Raw genomic sequence first — 25,745 nt, 5'->3', positions numbered from 1 at the left:
ACAAAATGTAGAAATCCTGTAATCTTGAATTATAGAATAGTTATCCCACAGCATATATACACAGCAAGATATATAAGCTGTGATGTTTATTTTGTAGCCTCTACCCCTTAATTACCATCCAGGGAGACAGTACTCTTTTTTTATTATTACTTTCATCTCATTCATCATCCTGTCATGCTAACAGAAATGTAGACCAAATTTGAATAATTCCGTCTAAAACGGACATGAAATTAATCACTAGACCTATGCGGTGATGCTCAACACCACCAAGAAAAGACAGGACATATAAGATCAAAAGGTTTTAATCAATGTTTAAGATCTTATAACACTGAGTTGAATACAGCAGAAGAGTAAAATACAATAAATACACAAATACTCAAATCACCAATGACTGTTACTTTACATCCTTCTGTAAAACAATAAAACAAATGTATCAACTGTCAGCAATGTCAACTGCATAACTAGTTTAGTATGAGAATTTCCCCATTGTTTGAACAAGTTTTTTATAAATGAGCTGTGATTTGACCGTACTGAAGTGATTTCAGAACTGTAATTTTTAGAAAAGACTCTTCTCACAGCATGTTTGTTTGATAGAATATCAACTGAGGTAGCTGAAATTAGCCGTACAACAAAAAAGGGCATCCCGACTGGAACTACTGTATTTTTTCAGTACAAACCAATGAAATATTTCAGTTTTTACAGACTGTAAGTAGTGTCCTGTTGTAGTCATATTTTACTGGACACTCACATAAGCCGATAATAATACTGCATACTGTAACAGTTTCATGTCACTTGTTACCGGAGCTGTTCAAGGCTGGAGAAGTAGTTTTGCAGTAAAATTCTCTGAACCTAAAAATTAGGCCGTCTTCACTCTCGCACAACTTGCAAAAATGTAAAAATTTAACATCAGCGTATTAGAGGACTTTGCTCATGTGAACTGATTGCTTTTACTCCTTCACAAGTGGATGTTCTTCAGCCTCAGTTATATACTGTACACCGTAGCCCATTAGAAATCTGCATCAAGAGTGAATTCACACTCCATTGTATTTGACATCACTCCAAATCGTTGGTACTCAGCCACTCGCTTCTCAAAGAAGTTGGTTTTTCCTTCCAGTGAGATGGACTCCATGAAATCAAAGGGGTTCTCTGCCTGATATACCTTTTGGGGGATAAGGCAGAATTTCAATATTAAATTCATTAAATCAGAATATAAAAAACATCACTCAGCAACTACAGCAGATGAAGGAAAAAACCCTATTGTTCAAAGGTTTGTGATCAATATATAATATAAATAAGACAATTTCTATCTTTATATTATGCACTAATTTAAGCAAAAAAACAGCAGAAAATGTTGGTCCTGTGCAACTTTGCAACTTCATATAATTTAAAATAATTACATAAATAATTAAAAATTAGGGATACACAGATATGGAAATTGTGGGATGATGCATATATCTGACATTTTTCAGGTATATATCTGCTAATGCTGAGGAACTGAGAATGGATCCACCTAGAATAGCAATACAGAAAAATGTAACATTGATTTCTATAGGGTTACAAATATAGTGAAAGGAGTAAAATGTGCATATTTTAGCCTTAAACATTCTGCTGTTTCAGAGTAAATACATCAAACATCAGGTTGAAAATTGGTCAATAAATAAATAAAGCAAATGCTATCATTGGTCGTCATTCACCAACCTTTTTTTTACCCAATTTTCTCCCCAATTTGTCTCCAATTCCACCAGCTACTTAGGACTCCCCCCATTACACTCTGCAACCAATGCTAGGAGGGTGAAGGCAAGCACAGGCTTCCTCCGAGACCTGTGAAACCAGCCACCGAATGCGCTTGGAGGAAAGCCTCAACCGCCAGATCTGTTATGTCAGGTAACAGATGCCTGCACTGACTAGCATCACGTTTAGTGATGGGAGGAGAAGGGGGGCCAACCTACCCACCCAGAGAGAGCGAGGCCAATTGTGCTCTCTTGAACTCCTGGCTACGGACGGCTGTAGCATCACCAGGGATCGAACTCGTGATCTCCTGATGACACGGCCAACGCTTAGACGGTTGTGCCACTCGGGAGCCCCACCAACCATTCTTAAGAAGAAATTTCTTCTTAAAACTTTTTCTTTGGGATTTGTTCTTAGGTAAGAACAGAATCTCCACACACAAGAGCACAGAGATGCGAACAATTCTATGGTTTAAAAACTCGTCAGGAATCTGACACAGACCTTTTCTCAAGAATAAGCCTAAGAAAAAAAAACTTGATATATATAATAGGTAGCTGTAAAACATTTCTGATTTGTCCAGAATGAATAAGAGTAGATTATTCTAAAACTACTGCGTGCCGTTCTGATATAATCAATATTCATACACAAAGTCTTGCGGTAAAGGACAAAACATCTACACTGAAAAATCTTCTTTGTGTTAAAAATCAAGAAATAAAAAATACATTAAAAGTTAAATATGAAGGACCTTTGTACACTCATGAAATGAATCAATTTTGAAATAATTTCTATAGATTTTGTTAAAATGCAGGGTCTGTACTCAGAAAGTTCATGTAACTTGTCCTCAGCAAGAGGTCACAATGTCAAACTGCCAAAAAAGTTTAAAAACGCTACAAATACATAAACATAAATATCAAATGAAATGAGTTGTTAAGTAAGGCATCACATAATACATAAAGAAACTTTAAATGTCCTTTAAAAACTGCCTATCAGTGTCGAGTCCTCACTTTCTGTCAACTCCATCAGTTTTTTTTTATTTAAATAATCCTGAATAAATCAGGTAATGTCATGGTCAGCTGTAACCACGAGGACCCCAACAGTAGGACATTTGGTCTGGTAAGCTGTGAATTTTATGATATTTTAAACAATGTTGAGATCACTACAGTCACAGCTATAACACGTCAATACTGTCTTCCCATAGTGATAATCTTAGTAAAGAATTGTGGAATAAATGGCATTTTTGTTCAGGTGATGGAGGCAGCTAGAAATGATGCCAAGATACTTGAAATATTTAATATGGAATCTAAATCTGCAATGTAGGAGTTATTGCTATATAAAAAAATAACAATAATTGTTAATATGAAAAGTGATTTCCAACTTTTAAACGTGTAAACTCCAGTACGCTGCACTTTAGATCTGACTACATTTATAAAAACATAAAAAAAAAAAAAACTAATTACTAACCTTTGGCAATCCTAAGTCGGTTAACAACCTGTCAGCCACAAACTCGATGTATTGTTTCATCAGAGAGCAGTTAATTCCAATGAGGTCGACTGGTAAAGCTTCGGTTAGAAACTCCTGTAAAAACAAGCAGTTCTGTTATAGTTGTCACAACTATACAAGAATTACCACGAGGTAGCAGCAGGTCTTTTGAATGGCACTGACCTGTTCAATGCTAACCGCTTTAGTGATGATGTCCCTCACCCTGTCAGTGGAAGGCTTTTTCACCAGGTAACTGTACATAAGGCAGGCGAAATTGCAGTGCAAACCCTGAGAGATTTCAAAATATACAGTGGGTTAGAATCGCATGTATCACACCCATCTCATAGGTTACAACGTGGTGAGTATATCTCTTCAGGAATACAATGTTCATGCTTATTCTAAACAGCCTGAAGCCACCTTTAAGAAAAAATAACAAAACCTCCACACACCTCATCTCGGCTGATGAGCTCATTTGAGTATGTAAGTCCGGGCATCAGACCTCTTTTCTTTAACCAGTAGATGGCGGCAAATGACCCCGAGAAAAAGATGCCTTCTACTGCCGCAAATGCGATCAGTCTCTCCCCTGTGAATGTAAGTCAGTCAATGTTACTATAGAGCTGGGTGTTATTTTGATAAATAAGGATTACAATATGTCCCAATAAGCTTTTGTGAGCATATTATAGATACAGTTAGTACTTAAAAATCCCATCCCTTTGTAATTTACCAAATGTAGAGTTTGTGTCAGAGATCCACTGTAGAGCCCAGTCTGCTTTTCTTTTCACACAAGGCATGGTCTCAATGGCATTAAACAAATAGTCTCTGTTAAAAGATGGATAAAAAAAGATTTAAGGATAAGATAAAGCATCTTAATATCACAATTAGTGTGCCTTTCGAATAGATTCCATCTATTCCCTGTATGGAAACTGCCAGTTTATCCACACATCATGTCTTCAGTTGACATCTGGAGAATTACTGCCGAATTAGTGGATATTTTGTATCTTATGGGTCCTATGATTTATTTGCGCAATGCATGCTGGGTATTGTATTAAGAGACCACTGACAAAAACACAAAAAAGGATCCAAGAATGTGAATTCAGTCAAACTGGCCACAATGCCTTTTTAAGTCTTACAATGTAAAGCTTAATTAAAATGGCTTCATTAGTAATAATTTAATTATAAACGTGTTATGTTGCTTTTCAGACTTACAAACAAGACACTGTAAGCTCTTGTTTTCTGAGATAAACTTCAGGATGCAACTAATTTTGTTCAAACTTACCCTGAAAATCATGACACACAGTCTAATATACATTGTTTTTTATGTACCTTGACATTCTCTTTGGCTCTTATTATAAAACCACATTCTCTTTCACGTTGGCTTATAAAACCGCATTAAAAAAAACAAAACAAACAAAAAAAAAAAACCCGGTTAACATCAAGGCGTACTCAAACTGAAACACTGTACATCTGTCACCTGCACTTAGACATTTACTGCACATCACTGGCTGCAAGTTGAGCCTACTGTGAATAATCCCTGACCCTACTGATGTCCTCTTACCTCTCCTTTAGGTCTCTGATGTAGGTGTTGATCAGCATGCTGTACATCTCCGAGTGCACATTCTCTATGAGGATTTGGAAGCCATAGAAAGAGCGTGCTTCTGGGACCTGCACCTCCTGACTGAACCTCTGCACCTGCAGGTGAACCAGACAGACAAAAGCAGGTCAGCACAGTATCAAAGAAGACAACTGCATATCACATTTGAGTGATGCATTAAAATTTACCATGAAAATGAAGCATTTTATATAACAAATATACAGAAAGCTAACTTGTACAATTTTAAAAAGTATTTTTTTATTTATTCTGTATCTTACCTCCAAACATAAAATACATATTATTATTATTATTGCAGGGGATTATCATAATCCACCCCCTTCTAAAAGGAGCTGTACTCTTTTGTGAGTTTTACAAAAAATATGTCAAGGCTATAAGAGTGACATAAGCTCAATCGTTTCAAACCACATCAGACAAACACACAAAAAAGCTCACCAGGTTCTCGTTGACAATGCCATCACTCGCCGCAAAGAAAGCCAAGACGTGTGATATGAAGTGTCTCTCCTCAGGCTTCAGTTTCTCCCAGTGAGCCAGATCCTTTGATAAATCCACCTGCACACACCAACAGAAATAATCAACAACCGCCTTCAGTCACCAGAACAAGCGTGTTCTCAAGATGTCTTTTGCGCCAGTCTAAACAGAGGGCTGCAAAGACCGAAGCCAAACACGGCGTGAACCCAAGACCTTTAAACTTGTCCCCACTGTGGACACATTGGAATGTGAACCTGACCCAAACCTGAAAATGTTCACGTTCTCTCCATTTCTGCACCAGAATAAGTAGCGATGGATTCTCATAGTCCTTGTTTTTTAATGTCTTGCTTGGCTACTAATCACTTAAGTTGATGGCTAGAAAATACCATGTGCTGTAAAACTGGCACTTAACAAACCTGTAATAGTTTTGATAGAAGGAAATAACTGATAACCTCAATATTCCCAATTAAAAAGCTAAAACTAAGTCAACGTGTTGCTGATTTTAGCTACAGTCTCCACCTTATAACGGGAGTTTATTATTAATATATTTTTAGGGAAAATGATGATCCTACTAGCCAACAACTATTTTATTACATTGTACTTACACACCTTAACAAGGCACAAAGGCCCAATGCAAACAGTTTGATATTAAATCACTAATCTTTCCAGTGAGAGGAGAATGAGAAAGAAATAAAGAAAATGAGGCCCTGAGAGAGAGAGAGAGAGAGAGAGAGAGAGAGAGAGAGAGAGAGAGAGAGAGAGACAGACACACAGAGAGAAAGAGAGACAGACACACAGAGAGAGAGAGAGAGAGAGAGAGAGAGAGAGACACACAGAGAGAAAGAGACAGACACAGAGAGAGAGAGAGAGAGAGAGAGAGAGAGAGAGAGAGAGAGAGAGAGAGAGAGAGAGACAGACTCAGAGACAGAAAGAGAGACAGACACAGAGAGAGAAAGAGAGACAGACACACAGAGAAAGAGAGAGAGAGAGAGAGAGAGAGAGAGAGAGAGAGACACAGACAGACACAGAGAGAGAGAGAGAGAGAGAGAGGGAGAGGGAGAGAGACACAGACAGACACAGAGAGAGAGAGAGAGAGAGAGGGAGAGGGAGAGAGACACAGACAGACACAGAGAGAGAGAGAGAGAGAGGGGGGGAGAGAGAGAGAGAGAGAGACACAGACAGACACAGAGAGAGAGAGAGAGAGAGAGAGAGAGAGACAGACAGACAGAAAGACAGAGAGAGAGACAGACACAGAGACAGAAAGAGAGACAGACACAGAGAGAGAAAGAGAGAGAGAGACAGAAAGACAGAGAGAGAGACAGACACAGAGACAGAAAGAGAGACAGACACAGAGAGAGAGAGAGAGAGAGAGAGAGAGAGAGGGAGAGAGAGAGAGAGACAGACAGACACACAGAGACATTAACTTTAAATGAATTAGTACAAAACAACTAATAATAATCAGTTTTCACTTATTAATACACAAACTGACCACAAAACTTTGGCCTCAAATAATAGCAGATTTTTAGACTGAACAGTCATTAAAACACTTTTATGTGTAAGTCACTATAAGGTGTGATGAGTGCAGCCATTTATGCTGTAGTCGATTGCTTTCCTGGTTAAGGTATAAACAAATCATTCACTTGTTATGTAAGTACACTGTTGCATAAATGAAAAACATAATGGTATTAAGAAAATATTATGAAAACACCCCACCGCCCCCAATGTTTTTGGTCACTAACTGACATTAACCTTTTAATAGCATTAACTGGCCCTGACATTGTATAAGCAATGGCCTTATTTTACGCTCCCATAGCAGGCTGATCAACAGTTAAAACACGCAGAAGATCAGTAGATGTCACTAGAGTCCAGCAAACATGAGACTACTTCAAGTTTCCTCCGACACAGCTGGTCATCTCAGAGCAAATAAACACTGTTTTTTTTTGGACTGCAAAGCCAGCAAAGTCTTAAGTGCTTTTAGAAATGCTTACTTCAAAAAAGCATTGTGCTAAAACAAGTAACAGTTTTCACAGATGTTTTCAGTCACTTGTTCACTATCCTAGTCTCTTATAGTCCCTGTTACAAAAAAGCACCAACCAGCTTCAAAGAGTACAAATCTACCGCACTCAGTTTTAGTCTTAGCAAAAACATGATGACAGCCTATTCCTCTCGATCCTGGAGTCTGTTATTACCCCTCACTTACACCTAGACAGTCTGTATACAGAGTAAACAGACTCGAGTACCATAAACACAGACCTTCACTTCATGTTGGAAGATCTGAGCTCAAGAGGCGATTTTGTCCTTTGTGAAGTATCACACCACAGTCTTTCATTTCACGCTAAACAAGCCGTCACAAACTGAGGTAGATCACAATGGCTTAGCAATCTGATCACATGCAGGAGGATGTACACTTCCTGCCATACTGTCTGCACAGGTGCACAAGACGCTGTGCTATTCCCCTGACATGCAGCTCGCAGAACTCGCAGTCTTTACTCGAGTGTAAAACGTTTGTGTTCAGTAATGAGTGAAACAGCTTAGAGAGATACTCAGTCATCCGTCTTACACCAGCCTTCAAAGGCTTGGAATCAACTGCCATATTAAACGTGTTTTGTCATTTTATGTACAGTAAACTAATATGGTGTGGATTTAATTATTAAATATTCACTAGAAGGTATTCTTAGTTCAATATTTCAGGAATTCGGTGAACACAGAAATTACTGAAGGAAAAACACTCTTCTCTAATTATCTATTTACAGATTTTTGTCAAGTTATGCCCTGACATTTCATCACCACTTCTGCAATATGATGAATTTTATGGCGAATTCTGGATGTTAATTTTATTATAATTTCACCTTTGATTTTATACAGATTTCTCAGTCCTCACAATGTTGCACAGGAGTAGTATATAGAATCATTTCACACATTTAACTGCAACCAAATTTGTTTTTTAATATTGAAAGGTAGCGAACTGTTGTAAAAAATGTAACACCCCTGGTTAAAGGATGTTTTGTTGATCTTCTAAGTGAAAGTAAGTAAACACATACTCTGCGTGTTTCACAGGCCACACTATGTGTCTTTTTCTTTATTCACAAATAAACAGTGTCTGTGCATTAAAATATACAGAGGCGTGTTTTCTGTAGAGGATTTTCACTTATGAAAATCAACAAAACAAGCGATTTGACCAGGGACACCCACATTTTTGCTGTTATCTGTACGGTATGCAGTGGGTTGTGTCTGTGTTGGGACAAAATTTAATTAGTCTCATACTCACCTCCTCTACGGTCCAGAATGAGGCCTGGGCCTGTTTGTACATTTTCCAGATGTCGGGGTACTGAATGGGAAAGATGACGAACCGCCTTCTGTTTTCTCTGAGTAGTGGCTCATCTTCAGTGCTCTGTGGATCCACATCTTTGTGCCCATTCTGACAAACAGACACATAATCTCTTATACGCTGCGTCATTTTAAACATTTCATCTGTAATGAATGTTCGTCCCTAGATGATAGCAATCCAGTCAAGAATTAGAGGTATTTTATTTATAAAGTGGCTATATTTTACACTTCTTCTTCTTTTTTACTTTACTTTAATTATTTAATAATTTCGAAAAGTGTGTGGTGGGAGCAGAAGGGGGCGCTCTAGTCTAAAACAGTGACGTTTCCCCCCCCCCAGTAAAAATTAAATGGACGGATCAGTGGCGGTCCAGTTAGTTATAGCTGTATGTAATTCTACCTCGGAGTAAAAAGTATTATAACTAAACCTGAATGAAACACAGCCCGGCCAGATACCACGCCACTTTATTCCCTGCCTTCTCCACCAACACTGCTTCAAATTCGCCTCCTTCTTCTTCGGCTTCATTAGTTGCATTTACAGCATTCAAGCTTGAATAACATGAAAGTGCATGCGCTGCATTACAGCACAGGGCAGAATTCACACAGCGAGTAGGAGGCCATCTGTAACCAAACCACAGCAACAACATAAGAACAGAGGCAACTAACGCAGCGAGCCTCAGTCACTTCGCCCTCCACGGCTGAGCGCGCTGCACTTTCTCTGTTATGAAACGTCGCACAGGAGCAGGAGGGACATTTACACATTCATCATACATCCAGCAGAATGAAGAGCAGCAGCCTGCTTTCCTCACCTCACACTGGTTGTCGTCCGTCCCCATGTTCACCACATCTGTGTCCATTAGAGAGGCGCTGCTAAAACCACGCTGTTACCGTCCCCGTCATCACAAGCCGAGTGGATTACAAGCACCACGGCGAAACCCTTTAGCAGGGACGCTTAGCGCCTCCAGTGGCCTCGCAGGGAATAACGACACGTATTTAAATGACTGGGGCCAAACTGCTCTGAGGAACAGCTGATGTAAGATGAACGTGCGCGGTATTATTTTTAATTTAGGTTTTTTTTTTGTTAGGTCGTACGTGTTTTACTAGTTTAAATTACATTTCTTAGCAGGACGTTGGGCTTTATTGACTGAGCACAAATAACATCTGAAAGATCTTTTAATCTTCATAAACTTGCATAAACCCGCTGACAGATAGATAAAGACAGACTGGAAACGTTGCAAATTCAACATCTCAATAAAGCAAGCAGTGAATGATTAAATGATGAAATCAACTATTTGATATGCATCACATTTACAGTGTATTTGTCTTGAAAATGTTAGCTGGCCTTTACATTGTGTAGATATGTTATGAACAAATGGACCAATAGAGATGGTCCAAATTGGTTTGTTACATTAAAAAAATTAGCAGAGCTACTTGGAAAAACTTTAACCCGCAGCAAATAGGTCAGAGTCTAAAAACCTCTGATCTGAAGGAACAATGAAATCACTGCTGTTGTCAGCAAGACCGGCTGAGGAAAACAACTGATAGCAGAAGAATCTTGTCTGCTGGAGAAATCATCCTGCATAGTTCAGATACAAAACAAGACTTCATTGATTTCTAAAGCAGTTATATAGCTCAGCATACCTCTTACCAATAGAAGCACCAAAAACAAAAGGTCTATAGCAGAGCTGTAGGTAGAGCTGTTTTCACTCCATAGAGAAAGCAGTCAAACAGGCATTTCATTTGCTGAACAGGAGGCCGCAGTAAAAGCTTCTCAAATAAAAAACGAATGAAAGCGGATATCAGTTGGTTATGTACCGTTACTAGTGTTAATTTAGTTTTCTTACTTTTCCTCAATACCTTAACTCAAAACAAGTTTCTGCAAACGTGTTCCAAATTCAAAAGACTGCACTTCTCACTGTCATCTGCAGTTTGGCTAGAATAAAAATATTACAGGGAAATTCCACAGATTATTCACAATTTCTGTGTAATTAAACGGTTAAGATGTAAACAAATTCAGAGAGGTTTGAAGTGAAATGTGCTTTCCTAAAGAAACTGTCAGAGTCTGAATTGTTCACAGCGGTGGTGATAAGAACCAGACATCTGAAACATCTAATGATTCTGAAAGCTACATCACAGTAAGTCATTACAGGACATTTAAAATGCGTTGTCTGATGGCCGAGACCTTGTTTAATGTGGTCTGAGATAAGGTTTAGATTGTATTGTGTATGGAAGTACACAAGGGGCAGAATATTAACTGCACGATGTTGTGAGGCAAATAGTCTAAAAAAAAATTTTTTTTCATCACTATTTTACCTTCATCAACATGACATATAAAAGAACAAAACACTCATGGTTCACTGGTCATTTTGGACAGAATATGAAATGGCTGTATTTGTGTTGTAGAGATCATGATCCTGGGTTCCTATTAATATTGCTGCAAAGAAATGTCTGTATGTTTCTCTACAATTTACCATTTTACAGCAAACCAGTCTGAAAAACCTTGATTTTTTTTTTTAAATCAGTGGAATTCCCATTTAAGTTCAAGGTCTTGTAGCTCATTAGGACATTGTGTGCAGTTATGTTTAGTGCAAGGTCTTAATAAACCCCTTACAATTCCACTTACTACATACAATGCCTTACTATTTATTCACTACAGTGGCTTCAATGCACCTGGCAGAGTTATTCTTTTTATATATATATATATATATATATATATATATATATATATATATATATATATATATATATGTGTGTGTGTGTGTGTGTGTGTGTGTGTATGTATATATATATATATATATATATATATATATGTATATGTGTGTGTGTGTGTGTGTGTGTGTGTGTGTGTGTGTGTGTGTGTGTGCGTGTGCAACAAAACCTTGGACCCGCTAGCGAGCCCTGTCCATTTAAGGAGTTCATGGTTTAAAGTGTAATTTGGAGCAATCACATTTTTGATAACAAATAAGAGAAACTCAATCTTTTGTTTCAGTCAAAGAAGTGTATTAAGTTAATATTTTTCATTACTTCAACGAACACAATATTACAGTCCAAAACAGGCTATGGTCTGTAAGTGCCTTAGACAAAAATATTTTACATTACATCGCTAAGGGCTGTGATTTTATTAACTGGAGTGGAGATCGACATAAATCTTGAAATCAAAAGGCATTAAACAATGCCTTTCAGAAGGGAAGCAGCACTGCAAGATATGATCAAATGTTTCATTGGGGAAAGAAAAAAAAATAGACCTGATCTGGCAACCTTTTTGTTGTCAATTAGACAACTGCTGTTCCTAAAACGTTCTCTTCTCAGGATCTTTGATATAAACTCTGCATACATCTCATTCCCCCAACAGGACATCTCTGTTTATCACCAAAGCCATCAGGTCTATCAGTGTTGTTCACAATGAAAAATATGATCAAATCTTTAGAACAGCTATTTATAAGGAAAAGCCTGAGAGAAGCTGTAAGAGATCAATAGTGTGAATCTTGCAGCATTTGTGGTGACTGTTACTGGTGTTTTCAGCATGTTGCCTCAGGCACTTGCACATTTTGCTTGAAATTACCTTCCCCAATCCAAATTTCATCTGAAGTCACCTTCCTCAGTCCCAGTTCGAAGAGGTTCCTTTAATGTCCTTGGTGTTTGTACCGGAAAAGACAGAGAGTAATCTACAGGTGTGACCCTATAGCTTTCTTACCAAGAGTCAGGTCACAAAGTCAATCACAGTACACACAGCCAACGGACAGCATGAAATGCATATCAATATTGGGAAATACTGCCACAATCCATGTACTGAGGATACAACGAAAGATGTTCTCCACAGGTCTATAAACTCATGGACAACGAGGATGGAGAAGCATTGATCTAACAAATCAATATCAAAATTTCACTGTGTTAATCTACACAATGGGTCGTAATCCATCAGATTCTATATTCTAAACTCATTAAAAATCACATCTGATTTTAATATAGACAAGTGCATAATGGTGCAACAGACAACTCATTTACAAGACTGTCAGCAGGTAATCAATATATAATTAAATTAATTGAACACTTATGTAAACGATTGTTGATTAAGAAAACCATTGACTGGATTCCATCTCCATAGTCATCCATTTTGTTGCATATGTTATTACTAAATACAGGGCTCATGGACTCATTCCTTTGGTGGTCAAGGGAAATGAGTGTTTCAAATCAGTAAATTGTGAGAAACTGAGATAAGGACAATTATTTTGTGATCCCGATGCCACTGGTCATTTTCCTTTCCTTGTGGCTAAGTGTTTTTTTGTCCCCACCCACAGCTGCTGGAATGTTCACTGCGCAGGCCATTCAAATGCCCAGGCTAGGTGTCGGAGGTTTTTCAACTATAAGCCATACTGGATTAAGGAAAAGTTCTTCATGGTGGTGTCAAGAGAAATTCCAGCCTCCTGCATCTCAAACCTGGACACACACACACCAAAAAACAACAACAATACACACACACACACACACACACACACACACACACAAACAAAAATCATGAGAATATTTCCAAGATCAACCTTGACATTTAATAAACTCATTAGCTTTTAAAGTGTTATGTAATAACTTGGCTTGGCTTGCATAACAAACTGATGGTGTAACAGAAACAACACAAGCGGGAAAAGGGAGAAGAGTAAAGCACAAACAAAAACAAAGAGAACATCCAATGTGTTCCTAATTACCAATCGCCTGTAGAAATTGTGTAATACACAGGAGGCTTGTCTGAGTTACTGATGGCTGCTGACTCTTCTTGACCACTGGTCCCCATGTTAAAAATCAGCCAGTCTCCCACAGTGAGCTCAGGGAGAAGGCAGTGCTCCACCACCTGGTCCAATGTGTCACAGGAGGGACCCCACAAGCTGCTGGAGAACACCGGCTCATCTGCTGTGAGGGACATCTGCAAAGAAAAGACAAACAAAATGCAGGAACTCAGATAACCACAATCAACTATGAACCTAATTTGGACGTGTATGGTTTTGCATGTGGGTTTCTTTACCTTGTGCACTGTGGGGGATGGAATGGTGTTTCCCAACAGTTTGCCCACAAAAGATCCATAGACACCATCATTCAAATAGTACAGAAATTCCGAGTCATCATTCAGAGTTGGCTCTGCTGAGGATTTAAGAGACGCACGAAATTAAAAGAGGGATATACAACACACGGTATGTTTTCATACTGAAATATTCTTTCTGGGGTGAACTCAGAGAGCCTGAACTCACTTTTAGACTCACCATGAAGATCGCTGGCTACCACTTTCTTTCCAATGACATTTACAGCCAGTGTGAAAGAGGAAGACACATAAAAAGTTCCTGGCTCAGCAATAACACGCACCCCAGACGTAACAGGGAAATAGGCCTCCAGCAAAGGTCTGATAGCAGCATGGACCTGAGGGAAGAGAGAAAAAAAAGGGTTAGCATTTTGAAGATTTAGGATTATTACATTGTCAATCTAAATGTCTTTTCAAATTAAACATTAAAAACAATGCATGATGTGCAAAGCAGTTACAAGATACCTGCTTCAACTGAAACTCAGAGCCACTGAATCCACTGCCAATATCCAGAATTTCCATATTAAAACCAAGCTCCTCCTGTCCAAGAAAAAAAAAAAAAAAAAAAAAAAAAAAAAACACCACACTTGAGATCTGAACATCTGAAGTTAGGAAATGTGTTATTTTAATCAAAACTGTTACAATGCTGTATATTCATTTGGCCACTCACCCCCATATCAAATACACAGCGGGCGTCAGACAATGCATGGGTATAAACCTGGGAGTCCTTACATGATGTTGGCACCAGGAACCTGTAGGGTTACAAACACAAGATAGTTCAAGTGAAACTCTGGTAAGACAAGAAGCCCATCACAGACATCCCAGTTGCTATAAAAATAACTTACGCTACTCCAACCACATCCACGCCCAGCTCCTTGGCAGTTTCCAAAAGGTGCCTGCAGCTCTTCAGGGAGCAGCCAAATGCCATGTTGGCCTCCTCTGTCTGAGCTTCAGTGGACAACTGCAGGAGCAGCCTGGAAACAGTGGAAAATAACAGACATTGTCCATTTATAAATCAAACATCAAGCAAGAGGATATGAAACGTGTACAGTAAAACAGAAACGTACCTGGCATTTGGGTGAGCACGGGCAATTTTACAAAGCTCTGCCTCGTTGTCACAAACCAGGTAGTTGATGCCGTTTTTGGCAGCATGTTTAATATGCGAGAGCTGCTTGCAAACACCCGACAAGATGATGTTCTCAGGGGGAACGTCATGGTTGAGTACCAGGGAGATTTCAGCCTGAACTCACAGATAAATAGATACCATGTCATTCAGAATTTTAAAAATGCATAAATAAAAAGGTGTTAAAACTGCTGCTTTTCTGATCATGCTAAGAAACAGAGAACAGAATAGTTAAGCTACTGAGCGTCACCTTATTTGCACAGACAAAACCAGCTCCCAGCGCAGCCAGAATCTCGATGACTGCAGGGCTGCCGTTACATTTGACTGGGTAAAAAGGTCGGACCAGAGGCAGGGTGCTCTGCCAAAGAACATGCTGCTGCATCAAGGCCCCAAGGTTGGCCACAACAAATGCACTCTTTTCAGCCTGAGGACAGAATGAAGGACAGAGTGATCCAACAGAAATATCAATTAATGGAAAAAGATGCCACACACCATGTTCCACTTCATAAAACTGAGCAGCCTTTCATAATGGAAATGGTGCACTGCTATTAAACAGACTAACGCTGGATTCCACTCACCAGAGCTTGTTCATAAATGTGGCTGTCAATGACATCTTCAAGGGTTGTTCCTCCGTCAAGCAGTTCAACAACATAGTTTGGTTCATCAGTAAATCCTTTCATCTCAACCGTAGTCCGCAGATCCGACAATCATAAAGAGAGTTTACTGAGCCTTTGGGTCCTGTAAATATGCAACAAACTGCAAAGAAAATAAAAAACATTAGTCTTCTCCTACATTACTGGAAAAACATACAACACATTTGAAATCTGAAAACGTTGCTTTGTTTTGTATGCACTAGCCAACATTTTCCAGAAGACCAATAATGTTTTTTCCCCCTCACTTCATTTTTAATATTACAAAAATATCTTAGTATGTTTGTTTGAAAGCTAAACTATTTTCCGATTTATTTCATTCCATTATCATGTTACTGTTTAATAAACATAAAATCCTTTTCCCCACTCTCTTAGCATGCATGTAGTGAGTGTTTTTGGTTTTTTTTTTTTTTTTTGGTTGTCTGTATAACCCCGAGCTTCAGCTGTCAACTGTCTACACTTACAAAAGTCTAATAAGATCAAAGAATGCTAAGAATGTTTAGAAAGTTTACCGCCTTTATACATTTTGAATGATGGCAAACATGACAAATTGCGGTTTACTGTGCTGTTGTGTGCCAATACGTTATTTTTTTATAACTAACCAAGTTATTAATACTCGGGGACCACTCACATGGACAAGTTGGGAGATGGACCTCTCCCGCTATCAACTAGGATCCCAAGGTGGCTCGGCGTTGAAGTCGAACTGCTCGCGGTAGAGCGCCTCCCCTAGGCCTTCTGGGTACCTCTTATACACTTGCACAGAAAGAGGGGAGCCCTGTCGGTGTAAGCAAACAGAAGAATTTTGTGTAAACAAGTAGTTTTTTAAAAAAGGTTAACAGTATAGACTCTTTATGGACAATTGATTACAGGCAGAAACAGAATAGTTGCCAAATATATATATATTCCTTTGATTTCAAGAGTCTGAGCATAACACACAGGGAAAGTAGAACATACAAACAAGTTGGGCTAGCATGAACTATGGGTCATCTAGTTAGAGTAACGTTCCTTAAAACTGTGGAACTGCATGAAGCACAAATGCCAAATTAAAGCTCTCTCATCAGGGCTTGGGCTGGAACAATCTCACGAGTTTTGGACATCAGCATAAAACCTGAAATCTTGAGGTTTTCGCTGATTCTGTTTGGCTGGATTTAAAAAGATCAACCACAAACCACTGGCTAGATACCAGCCAAATGGTACTGTGCTGTGATAACAGACTGAAAGTAAAGCATGCAAGGACTAACATGGTCCCTCACACAACTAAAAAATTACTTCAACCTCCAAGGATAAGGACACCATTTGTTTTTGTTTGCACGCACAAATAACCGACCTATGCGACGCTGCGCTTTCGATACCTCATTTTTGCCACTGCTGAGATGGAGAAACTAGGCACCCAGACATTAGTGAAGTCGCTGAGAAGCTGTTGTGAACTGGATTACCATTACCAGACCCACTGAGACCACCGAGTTCGGTCAAATATCCTGGAGGCAGTTTGAGTGAGAATTTTCTGAGCTTGCGAAAAAAAAAGTCAATCACGTTTGTGAGGAGTGATCTTTACATATACTGGAGTGCCCTGATGTCATTTCAGTCCTGTCTGAACAGACCTAATGATTGCCCAGCAAAGTCTTGATTTGGAAACTGTGGTAACCGTATCAGACTGTCAGTAGGGTAACCTGCTGAGAATCATTACTAGACTAGCTTTAGAGATACAAATTCTCCATGACGTTACATTACAGAAATACTAAGCAGTTTCCACTTCAGGAACAGACATCTCCAAAACTTTTCTAAACTTTTTTATTTTTTTTAACAGTGATCTTAGTAGTGGGCAGTCATGTGCCTGCATTCTGGGCATGTTTATCTGGGCTCACATATAATGCAAACATGACAGAGAATTAATAAATACTTTAAGAAACCCCAGTACTGTGTGATACACCTCTAGCAATCAATGTTCCCTGTTGTATAATATTCCTGTAGTACTTATTGACAGTAATATACAATAATTATAGTAACTGTTCAAATTTACTGCAAGAACCTCACCGGAATCATGAACCAATTCCTGTAATATTAGGCAATTATGTATTTTTAATCTGGTTTAAGTAACAGCAAATACTTCTCAGCCAGCAGTTACATTTCTGTATTACATTATGAAATTAAATTGAAGATACACACTTTAAAAAGATGGTTCTTTAAGGGTTCTTTAGTAAAGGCAAGGGTTGTATTTAGAACCATGAGTTCTGCATAAAACCATTTCACGCCTAAACGCTACTATAAATGGAGAAATGTGTCGTTTCTGGTTCTGTTTAGAAGCTTTTTGAAAACAGCTCCATTTGGCACCAAAAAGGGCTCCTCTATTATCTACGACGTAAAGCTTGTAACAACACTGCCTTTACTAAAGAAACTCTGAAGAATCATCGTTTTTTTAAAGTGTGTAGTAAACCAAAGTAACCTAGCGGAAAGTAAACAACAGATTCGGCTGGTTAAAGTTTTGCCTGCATAATAAAATGTTGCGCAACCAACTAGAACATTTTGTTTAAGTCCACAGCGCACGTAGCGTGATTGAGTGAGCTTCACTGACGTAGGACCTCATTCACTCCAGTCAGTCCCTCCCCGACCACAACACACGCAAGTTAAACAAAACTTCTTTAAAACCCTACGGATCGCGAAGGTATTCAAACTGGAAATAAAAATAAACAAAAAAAACAGCGAAATTAGTTCCACATCTCTTTCTGATCGTCCTCTGAAACGCTGGATCTCCACCCGCCGAGTTACTCCTAATGCGGGTCACAAGCGCCCGGATTTACACCAAACGAATCAAAGGCAAAACACGAGGTTGAAGTTGGCTTCCTACTCGCCAGCTTCTTGTTCAAATCTTCCCGTTCCACCTTAAAGGGCGCCAGAATGTAACGTAAACTGCTGCCCCATTTAAGGTGGAACGGGAAGGTTGGAACAAGAAGAGGCTTCGTCGGCAAAGCGGGGGCCACATTTGTTCGCACCCAACACAACAACCAGGGCCACATTCAGGTTTACAACCACCTAAAAACGACGGTCATGGTTTAAACTGAACTCTCTAATCCTGATTCATGTTTACAGCCGACCTACACCAACAAGCTGCCTGTCTCTATCAGCGAGGGAGAACAGCAGCAGTAGCCGCCGCCATGTTGTAAGCTGGTCGTTCCCTCAAGAAGCGCAACAACATCAGCGGGGATGGAGTCCGCGACGAAGCAGCGTACTTACGTGAGATAACGGCCTGAAAGATTTGGAAAATCGTCTTCTCTTTTTCGGCGGAATTTTTAAAGAGTGGTGGGGACACTGGTATAAGAAAGAAAAGAGGCTGTATTTGCCATATGCCTGAGTAACGACTGCTATGAACACGCTCTGCTCCTCCTGCGCGGCTCGGCTAAAGAAGAAATGGCAGCTCGCGCAAGGAGATCAATGAGGCAGTGGCAGGGTCTCCGTCTGTGGGCGGGGCCATGTAGGAAACAGCCAATCATCGTACACTTTCAGGAGGCAGTAACGTTACATGACTAAAGAGCCAATAACGTTAGGCTCCAATACCAAATAAGGCAGTAACAATTACAATTGTTACTCCGGCCTCAGTACCTACTAAGGCGGTAACGTTACAATACTAAAAAACCAATAGGGTTAAGTCTCAATACCTCACATGGCAGTATAAAAACAATTAACGCTGGGTTCCAATACCAAATAAGGCAGTAACATTACAATACTAAAAAACAATAACATTGGGCTCCAGTACCTAATAAGGCAGTAACGTTACAAGATCGAAGAGCCAATAACATTGGGCTCCAATATCAAATACGGCTGTAACATTACAATACATAAAAAACAATAACATTGAGCTCCAGTACCTAATAAGACAGTAACGTCACAAGGCTAAAGAACCAGTAACGTTGGGATCCAATACCAAATAAGGCTGTAACATTACAATACTAAAAAAACAATAACCTTGGTCTGCAGTATCTAATAAGGCAGTAACGTTACAAGACTAAAGAGCCAGTAACGTTGAGCTCCAGTGCCAAATATGGAAGTAACATTACAATACTAAAAAAACAAAAAAACAAAAAAACAATAGCATTGCGCTCCAGTACCTAATAAGACAGTGATGTTACATGACTAAAGAGCCAATAACATTTGGTTCCAATGCCAAATAAAGCAGTAACGTTACAATACGAATACAGAGATTAATAATGTTAGGCTCTAATACCTAATGAGGCAGTAATGATACAATACACACACTCACTGACCACTTTATTAGGTCCCTTTATCTCATATGTTAGCCTTAAAAAGTTTGAAATCACTTTATTTAACAGTACAAAACCAATATGGTTTTCAGACAAGTGCATGAAATTATTCAGAAATTCTAGCCCTGTTCAATGTCAAATCATGTTTTTTAGGACGAAGTTTTAAATAAAAATGAAGAACTATGTTGATGAACATGGCAGTAGATGTATAGCATCGACATTGATGTTATAGTAAAATGAAAAAACTGAATTCATAATGTTTCTAAAGTTATGATCAAACCTCATGGAGATATGCTTTTCACATTGAAGAACAAAAAGATGAAATATAGGAAGAAAAATTAAGGCTGTAGAAAAACAACCACTTTATCCATTTAAAACACTTTTATTCCCCAATTATTAGCCCATATTAAAATATCACAATATATTATAACAATTGTTTTGCTATTCAGAGAATTAAACATTGTAGTGTTAAAATCAAATATACTTAAAACATTTACATTTAATAGAGAAGTTGTTTAGATTCAAAGCTCTTATTTCAGAAACAAATAGCATTCAAGATATGCAACATAGAATAAAAAACTAAAGGATGCTGTGAGTAACAGTAAGTGACCCAGTAACTCAACAATGTAACTTTGCACTACAACCAATGAATGAATGAATGAACACATTATAGTAATGCAGTGAATTGCAATATACAACAAAAAACAAAAGAGTGCTGAGGTTTGAACAGTAAGAGCCAGTGATATCACAATTTTCCAGCTTTCTTTTAAATTAGTCAGAGTACAGTAATACAGAAGACATAAGAATACAGTAAAGTGCAAATAAGATATACAGGACAGAATACTAAACTTAAGGATTTGCTGGATTGAACAGTAAGATTAACAGTGTTAGGAGCAGTGCACATTTCATATTCATGGTGCATGTGGCCTCAGACACCCTGCGATGGACTGGCGACCTGTCCAGGGTGTATCCTGCCTTCCGCCCGAAGACTGCTGGGATGGGCTCCAGCACCCCCCCGTGACCCTGACGGAGAAGTGGCTTAGAAAATGGATGGATGGATGGATGTGGCCTCAGACCTGTAAAGCCCTCTCTGTCCATAATCATCCAGCCAGAATTGAGAATATTGATTCCTGACCATAAATCAGTTTTAAACATAAAATGTAGTATTTACTACGTTTCAGAGCTTTTACACTGTAAATATTTTCTTTTTAATAGACTTTGCGTGTCCTCGCAGACATTTTGGGTGTGATATTTAAACAGAGAAAATGGTAGTGGAGTTCACGAAGAGCAGCAATGCCACAACAGCATGAAATGTGGCAACGATATCATTAACAAATATTCATGATCACTTTTTCTTGGAATTTCTGGCATGATTATTTTTTTTATAATAGCCCCCAGTGCCAGCTTGGTTTGCCAAAGAATTTCACTTGATTCCCCAAACAGATTGCAAAGCTTACTGCACAAACGCACGATTGTTTATAGAACAAAACATCCATAGCCAGGCGGAAATCTCACAGAATGGCCTTTTCTCTTTGAAGTATGAATAACTTTTTATACTGGTGACACTACAACTATCTGAATAATGGTGCTCAGACAAACACAAAGATAGAACGTCTTCTTTCTGTCATTTCTTGCTTATCTCTATCATCGGATATCTATCGGTTGTTTTTTGTACACTGATGAACATAAAACAGTAATCACTTTTTGTAGTTTAACAAGGGGCTGCAAACATTTAGAACAGTACAAATGATTCTAGTCACAGGCTTTTTAATGTCACAGAACCGTGTAATTTACATGAGTCTGAGCTTTGGGCAGCAGTCATGCTGATGCTTGAAAGGAGCAAATAGCTTAGGCCTACTAGAAATACCCTAAACAGCCCATGGGCTTATTTGCCTCATGCACTGTTTAGGGCTTTGTAGAACGCAGATTATAGAATGAGATTTGTTCAGGGCTTTAGTTCTCTGCGTTATGCAAATCTTATTTTCTTTCTTTCTTTTTTTCTTTTTCTTTTTTTACCATTAGGGATGTAGAAAAGCAACGTGGCAGACCTGGCACTGAATGACTTGCAAGTAGTACTACTGGCCAGCTTCAGGCCAGCTCAATTTAGTGCTACTGTTGTCAAGGTGAAGTCCACGTGAATTCAGAAATCATTCTCTGCGTTTTCTTTGCATACTGAGATGTTTGTCTTTACATGCCGAACACGGATTTAAAAACATTTAATAAACAAGCATAAATAGTGTTTCTTTTGAAGATGATATGCTTTTAAAGTGAATGGGAAGTCTTTTAAAATGTAAAATACTGAAGGTATTCTGAGCTCTGCCTTAACAAAATGTAACGTGGACTGAATAGGGAGACTTAATTTCTGAATTAAGTACAACCCCAATTCCAATGAAGTTAGGACGTTGTGTAAAACAGAAATAAAAACAGAATACGATGATTTGTAAATCCTTTTCAATTGAATAAACTACAAAGACAAGATATTTAATGTTCAAACGGATAAACTTTAATGTTTTTTGCAAATATTCACTCATTTTGAATTTGATGCCTGCAACACATTCCAAAGAAGTTGGGTGTCACGATTGGCTCCTCCCACGCCATGCGCTTCTTTGTTTTGGTGTCCCAGTCCTGTCCATGTGCGTTTGTTTTGGTTTGGTAACTCCGCCCCGATTGTGTTCACCTGTCCCTCATTGTTCTGTGTATTTAAGCCCTGGGTTTGCCCCTTGTGTTGGCCAGTCTTTATATGATTGTACCGGTCTCTGTTGAATGTGCTTGTCTGTGTTAACAGTTGTATTCTGCCATCTATCATGTCTTACCCTCGTTCTATTCGTGTTGGCTCTTTGACCTTGGACCGCTTTGACTATGACCCTGGATTTGCCCATAATAAATCTCGCTTATCTCAGCGTGTGCGTCCGCCTCCTCGCTCCCCCTTACATTGAGACAGGGGCATGTTTACTACTGTGTTACATCACCTTTCCTTTTAACAACACTCAATAAGTGTTTGGGAACTGAGGACACTAATTGTTGAAGCTTTGTAGGTGGAATTCAGATTCAGATTCCTTTATTGATCCCAGGGGGAAATTACAGTTGTTACAGTTGCAGCCATTTATGTAAAAATAAACACTTTACTAATAATTAAAGACAATATAGAGAATTTACAGTATGTACACCAGATTTAAGTACTTATGAATATAGTAAGGTGGCGGTGATTGTGATAGTAATATGAAACATCAGGTATAAAGCAGTTACAATTATTTAAATTATTTAAATTAAGTTAGTGTCCCTCTGAGTTATTGCACACACAATTGTTATTATTGCACATATGAACAGTTTCGTATTGAGTTTGTGAATCACACACTGAGGGAGGAGTTATAGAGTTTGATGGCCACAGGTAAGAATGACTTCCTGTGGGGCTCTGTGGTGCATTTTGGTAGAATGAGTCTTGAGCTGAATGAGCTCTTGTGTCTCATCACTGTGTCGTAGAGTGGGTGGGAGCCATTGTTCATAATGGCCCACAGTTTAGACAATGTCCTCCTCTCCGACACGGCCATCAGCGAGTCCAGCTCCACACCCACAACATCACCGGCCTTGCGGATCAATTTGTTGAGTCTGTTGGCATCTGCCACCCTCAGCCTGCTTCCCCAGCATGCAACAGCATAGAGGATAGCACTTGCCCCCACAGACTCATAGAAGATCCTAAGCATAGTCCGGCAGATGATTCTTTCCCATTCTTGCTTGATGTACAACTTCAGTTGTTCAACAGTCCGGGGTCTCCATTGTCGTATTTTGCGCTTCATAATGTGCCACATATTTTCAATGGGAGACGGTCTGGACTGCAGGCAGGTCAGTCTAGTACCCGCACTCTTTTACTACGAAGCCACGCTGTTGTAACACATGCAGAATGTGGCTTGGCATTGTCTTGCTGAAATAAGCAGGATGTCCCTGAAAAAGACGTTGCTTGGATGGCAGCAGATGTTGCTCCAAAATCTGGATGTACCTTTCAGCATTAATGGGGCCTTCACAGATGTGCAAGTTACCCCTGCCATGGGCACTAACACACCCCCACACCATCAGAGACGCTGGCTTTTGAACTTTGTACTGATAACAATCCAGACAGTCCTTTTACACTTTGGCTTGGAGGACACGACGTCCATGATTTCCAAAAACAATTTGAAATGTGGACTCGTCAGACCACAGGACACTTTTCCACTTTGCGTCAGTCCATCTCAGATGAGCTTGGGCTCCGAGAAACTGGCGGCATTTCTGGGTGTTGTTGATATGTGGCTTTCGCTTTGCATGGCAGAGTTTTAACTTGTTTTCTGAAGTGTTCCTGAGCCCATGTGGGAATATCCGTTACAGAATGATATCGGTTTTTAATGCAGTGCCGCCTGAGGGATCGAAGGTCACGGGCATTCAATGTTGTTTTTCTGCCTTGCTGCTTACTTGCAGAGATTTTTCCAGATTCTCTGAATTTTTTGATGATATTATGGACTGTAGATGATGAAATGCACGTTGAGAAATGTTGTTCTTAAACTGTTGGACTATTTGCTCAGGCAGTTGTTCACAAAGTGGTGAACCTCACCCCATCCTTGCTTGTGAATGACTGAGCCTTTCAGGGATGCTCCCTTTATACCCAGTTTCCAATTAACCTGTTCACCTGTGGAATGTTCCAAAAAGGTGTTTTTTGAGCATTCCTCAACTTTCCCAGTCTTTTGTTGCCCCTGTCCCAATTTCTTTGGAATGTGTTGCAGGCATCAAATTCAAAACGAGTGAATATTTGCAAAAAACAATAAAGTTTATCCATTTGAACATTAAATATCTTGTCTTTGTAGTGTATTCAATTGGATATAGGTTGAAAAGGATTTGCAAATCATCGTATTCTGTTTTGTATTTATGTCCCAACTTCATTGGAATTGGGGTTGTACTATGTTTTCCCAAAATTCCATTGCATCCAGAGCACAGTATCAGGGAGGGTCTCTGAATTAATGTTTTTGCTGGATGTTGGGTGGGATGGTAGGAGCAAACATCACTACAATCCAATCAAAGATTACAGGACGTCAATAATAATTTTGTCTTTTAAATGGGTTAGTATTAGGAATTGTGCTTTAATATGACCAGGAACATGAACGAACAAGGGAAAAAATACAAATTTACATGTTAGGTTGACTTTAACCCTTTATATCTCTTAGAATTTTATTCAATACTGCATATTTGAGTGTTGCGCAGCTGAAGGAGTTGATAAATAGCAGTGGAATTGTAAACTTCTTTTGTAAGAGTTTTGCTTGTGTAGAGTAGCTTAGAGTTCTGGTAGTTTATGTAAAAGCAAGTAACATGACAGAGAGTTTGCTAACCTACAAGAAATGACATCCTGACAAGTGAAGTCATCTTAAATCCAGTCAAAATCTCAAATATTTCCTACTATGTGAGTTTTCAAGAATATATGATTATTTAAACTATTTTAAAACCTTGTTTTAATTCATTTTGTTTGTGAATTTACTCTACATTTAAGTGTGAAGTCAAAATGGGCTGTTTTTGCACTGTAGTTTGTGTATATGAGCCGTTTAGACTGGAGAGTAAATGGTACATTTTACAACTTTTATAGTATTGCTGTAGTATTTTTCATGATACCTTTAAATGATTCATTAGTAGTAGTAGTAGTTGTTGCTCTATGAGCTGTTAGCCTGCCATCATACTGCTTAGCTATGAAAAACACATGCTATGCAATTCTGTAGCATGTTATTGCTAATTTTTAACATATTAGGAAATGAGGCCTGTGAAAAAGTTACAGCACATTTTATGTTATGTTTTATTTTTCCCAATACATTAAATTCAGCAAATAAACAATAATTGTGCAAATTTAAGTTTGTTCCCTGTAGAAGAAGTGTCAACTTTTTATCTTTAGGAAAATCAACAAAACATTATTTGACCAGGGGCTGTACGTCCACAATCGTGTCATAAGATTTTTCCAAGAAAGCAAACAAGTGATGGTGCACACTTCCACCCCACATACTACCATGGAATGACGGCAATGACTTTGTCTGAA

General features: G+C 38.9%; 2 protein-coding genes across 5 annotated transcripts; both read right to left on the bottom strand.

The window, feature by feature from the left end:
* Nucleotides 1-286: 286 nt before the first annotated feature.
* rrm2b (ribonucleotide reductase M2 b) lies at nucleotides 287-9,548 on the bottom strand. Its single transcript, XM_017693421.2, has 9 exons — nucleotides 9,421-9,548; nucleotides 8,556-8,705; nucleotides 5,252-5,368; nucleotides 4,763-4,896; nucleotides 3,932-4,026; nucleotides 3,657-3,790; nucleotides 3,391-3,495; nucleotides 3,190-3,303; nucleotides 287-1,159 (listed from the first exon to the last, which is right to left on the bottom strand). The coding sequence occupies exons 1-9, from the start codon at nucleotides 9,466-9,468 to the stop codon at nucleotides 1,007-1,009; spliced, it is 1,050 nt and encodes a 349-aa protein (XP_017548910.1). The 5' UTR covers nucleotides 9,469-9,548; the 3' UTR covers nucleotides 287-1,006.
* A 2,041-nt stretch (nucleotides 9,549-11,589) lies between these two features.
* azin1b (antizyme inhibitor 1b) lies at nucleotides 11,590-18,861 on the bottom strand. Of its 4 annotated transcripts, none has more exons than XM_037535534.1 (12): nucleotides 18,681-18,861; nucleotides 16,081-16,224; nucleotides 15,378-15,555; nucleotides 15,050-15,223; nucleotides 14,744-14,916; nucleotides 14,522-14,650; nucleotides 14,347-14,428; nucleotides 14,142-14,216; nucleotides 13,849-14,014; nucleotides 13,626-13,741; nucleotides 13,312-13,526; nucleotides 11,590-13,048 (listed from the first exon to the last, which is right to left on the bottom strand). In XM_037535534.1, exons 3-12 carry the CDS (start codon nucleotides 15,477-15,479, stop codon nucleotides 12,973-12,975), a joined length of 1,308 nt encoding a protein of 435 aa, XP_037391431.1. In that variant the 5' UTR covers nucleotides 15,480-15,555; nucleotides 16,081-16,224; nucleotides 18,681-18,861; the 3' UTR covers nucleotides 11,590-12,972. The 4 variants fall into 4 exon arrangements, with proteins under 4 accessions (XP_037391431.1, XP_017548888.1, XP_017548894.1 ...); XM_017693399.2 differs by having other exon boundaries at nucleotides 13,626-13,738; XM_017693405.1 differs by having other exon boundaries at nucleotides 13,861-14,014.
* Between the last annotated feature and the right edge of the window lie 6,884 nt (nucleotides 18,862-25,745).

Source organism: Pygocentrus nattereri, chromosome 27 (genome assembly GCF_015220715.1).
Source record: "Pygocentrus nattereri isolate fPygNat1 chromosome 27, fPygNat1.pri, whole genome shotgun sequence".
Taxonomy (NCBI): Eukaryota; Metazoa; Chordata; class Actinopteri; order Characiformes; family Serrasalmidae; genus Pygocentrus; species Pygocentrus nattereri.
The sequence above is the reverse complement of the archived record's forward strand: the minus strand, read 5'-3'. Positions and strand labels throughout refer to the sequence as shown.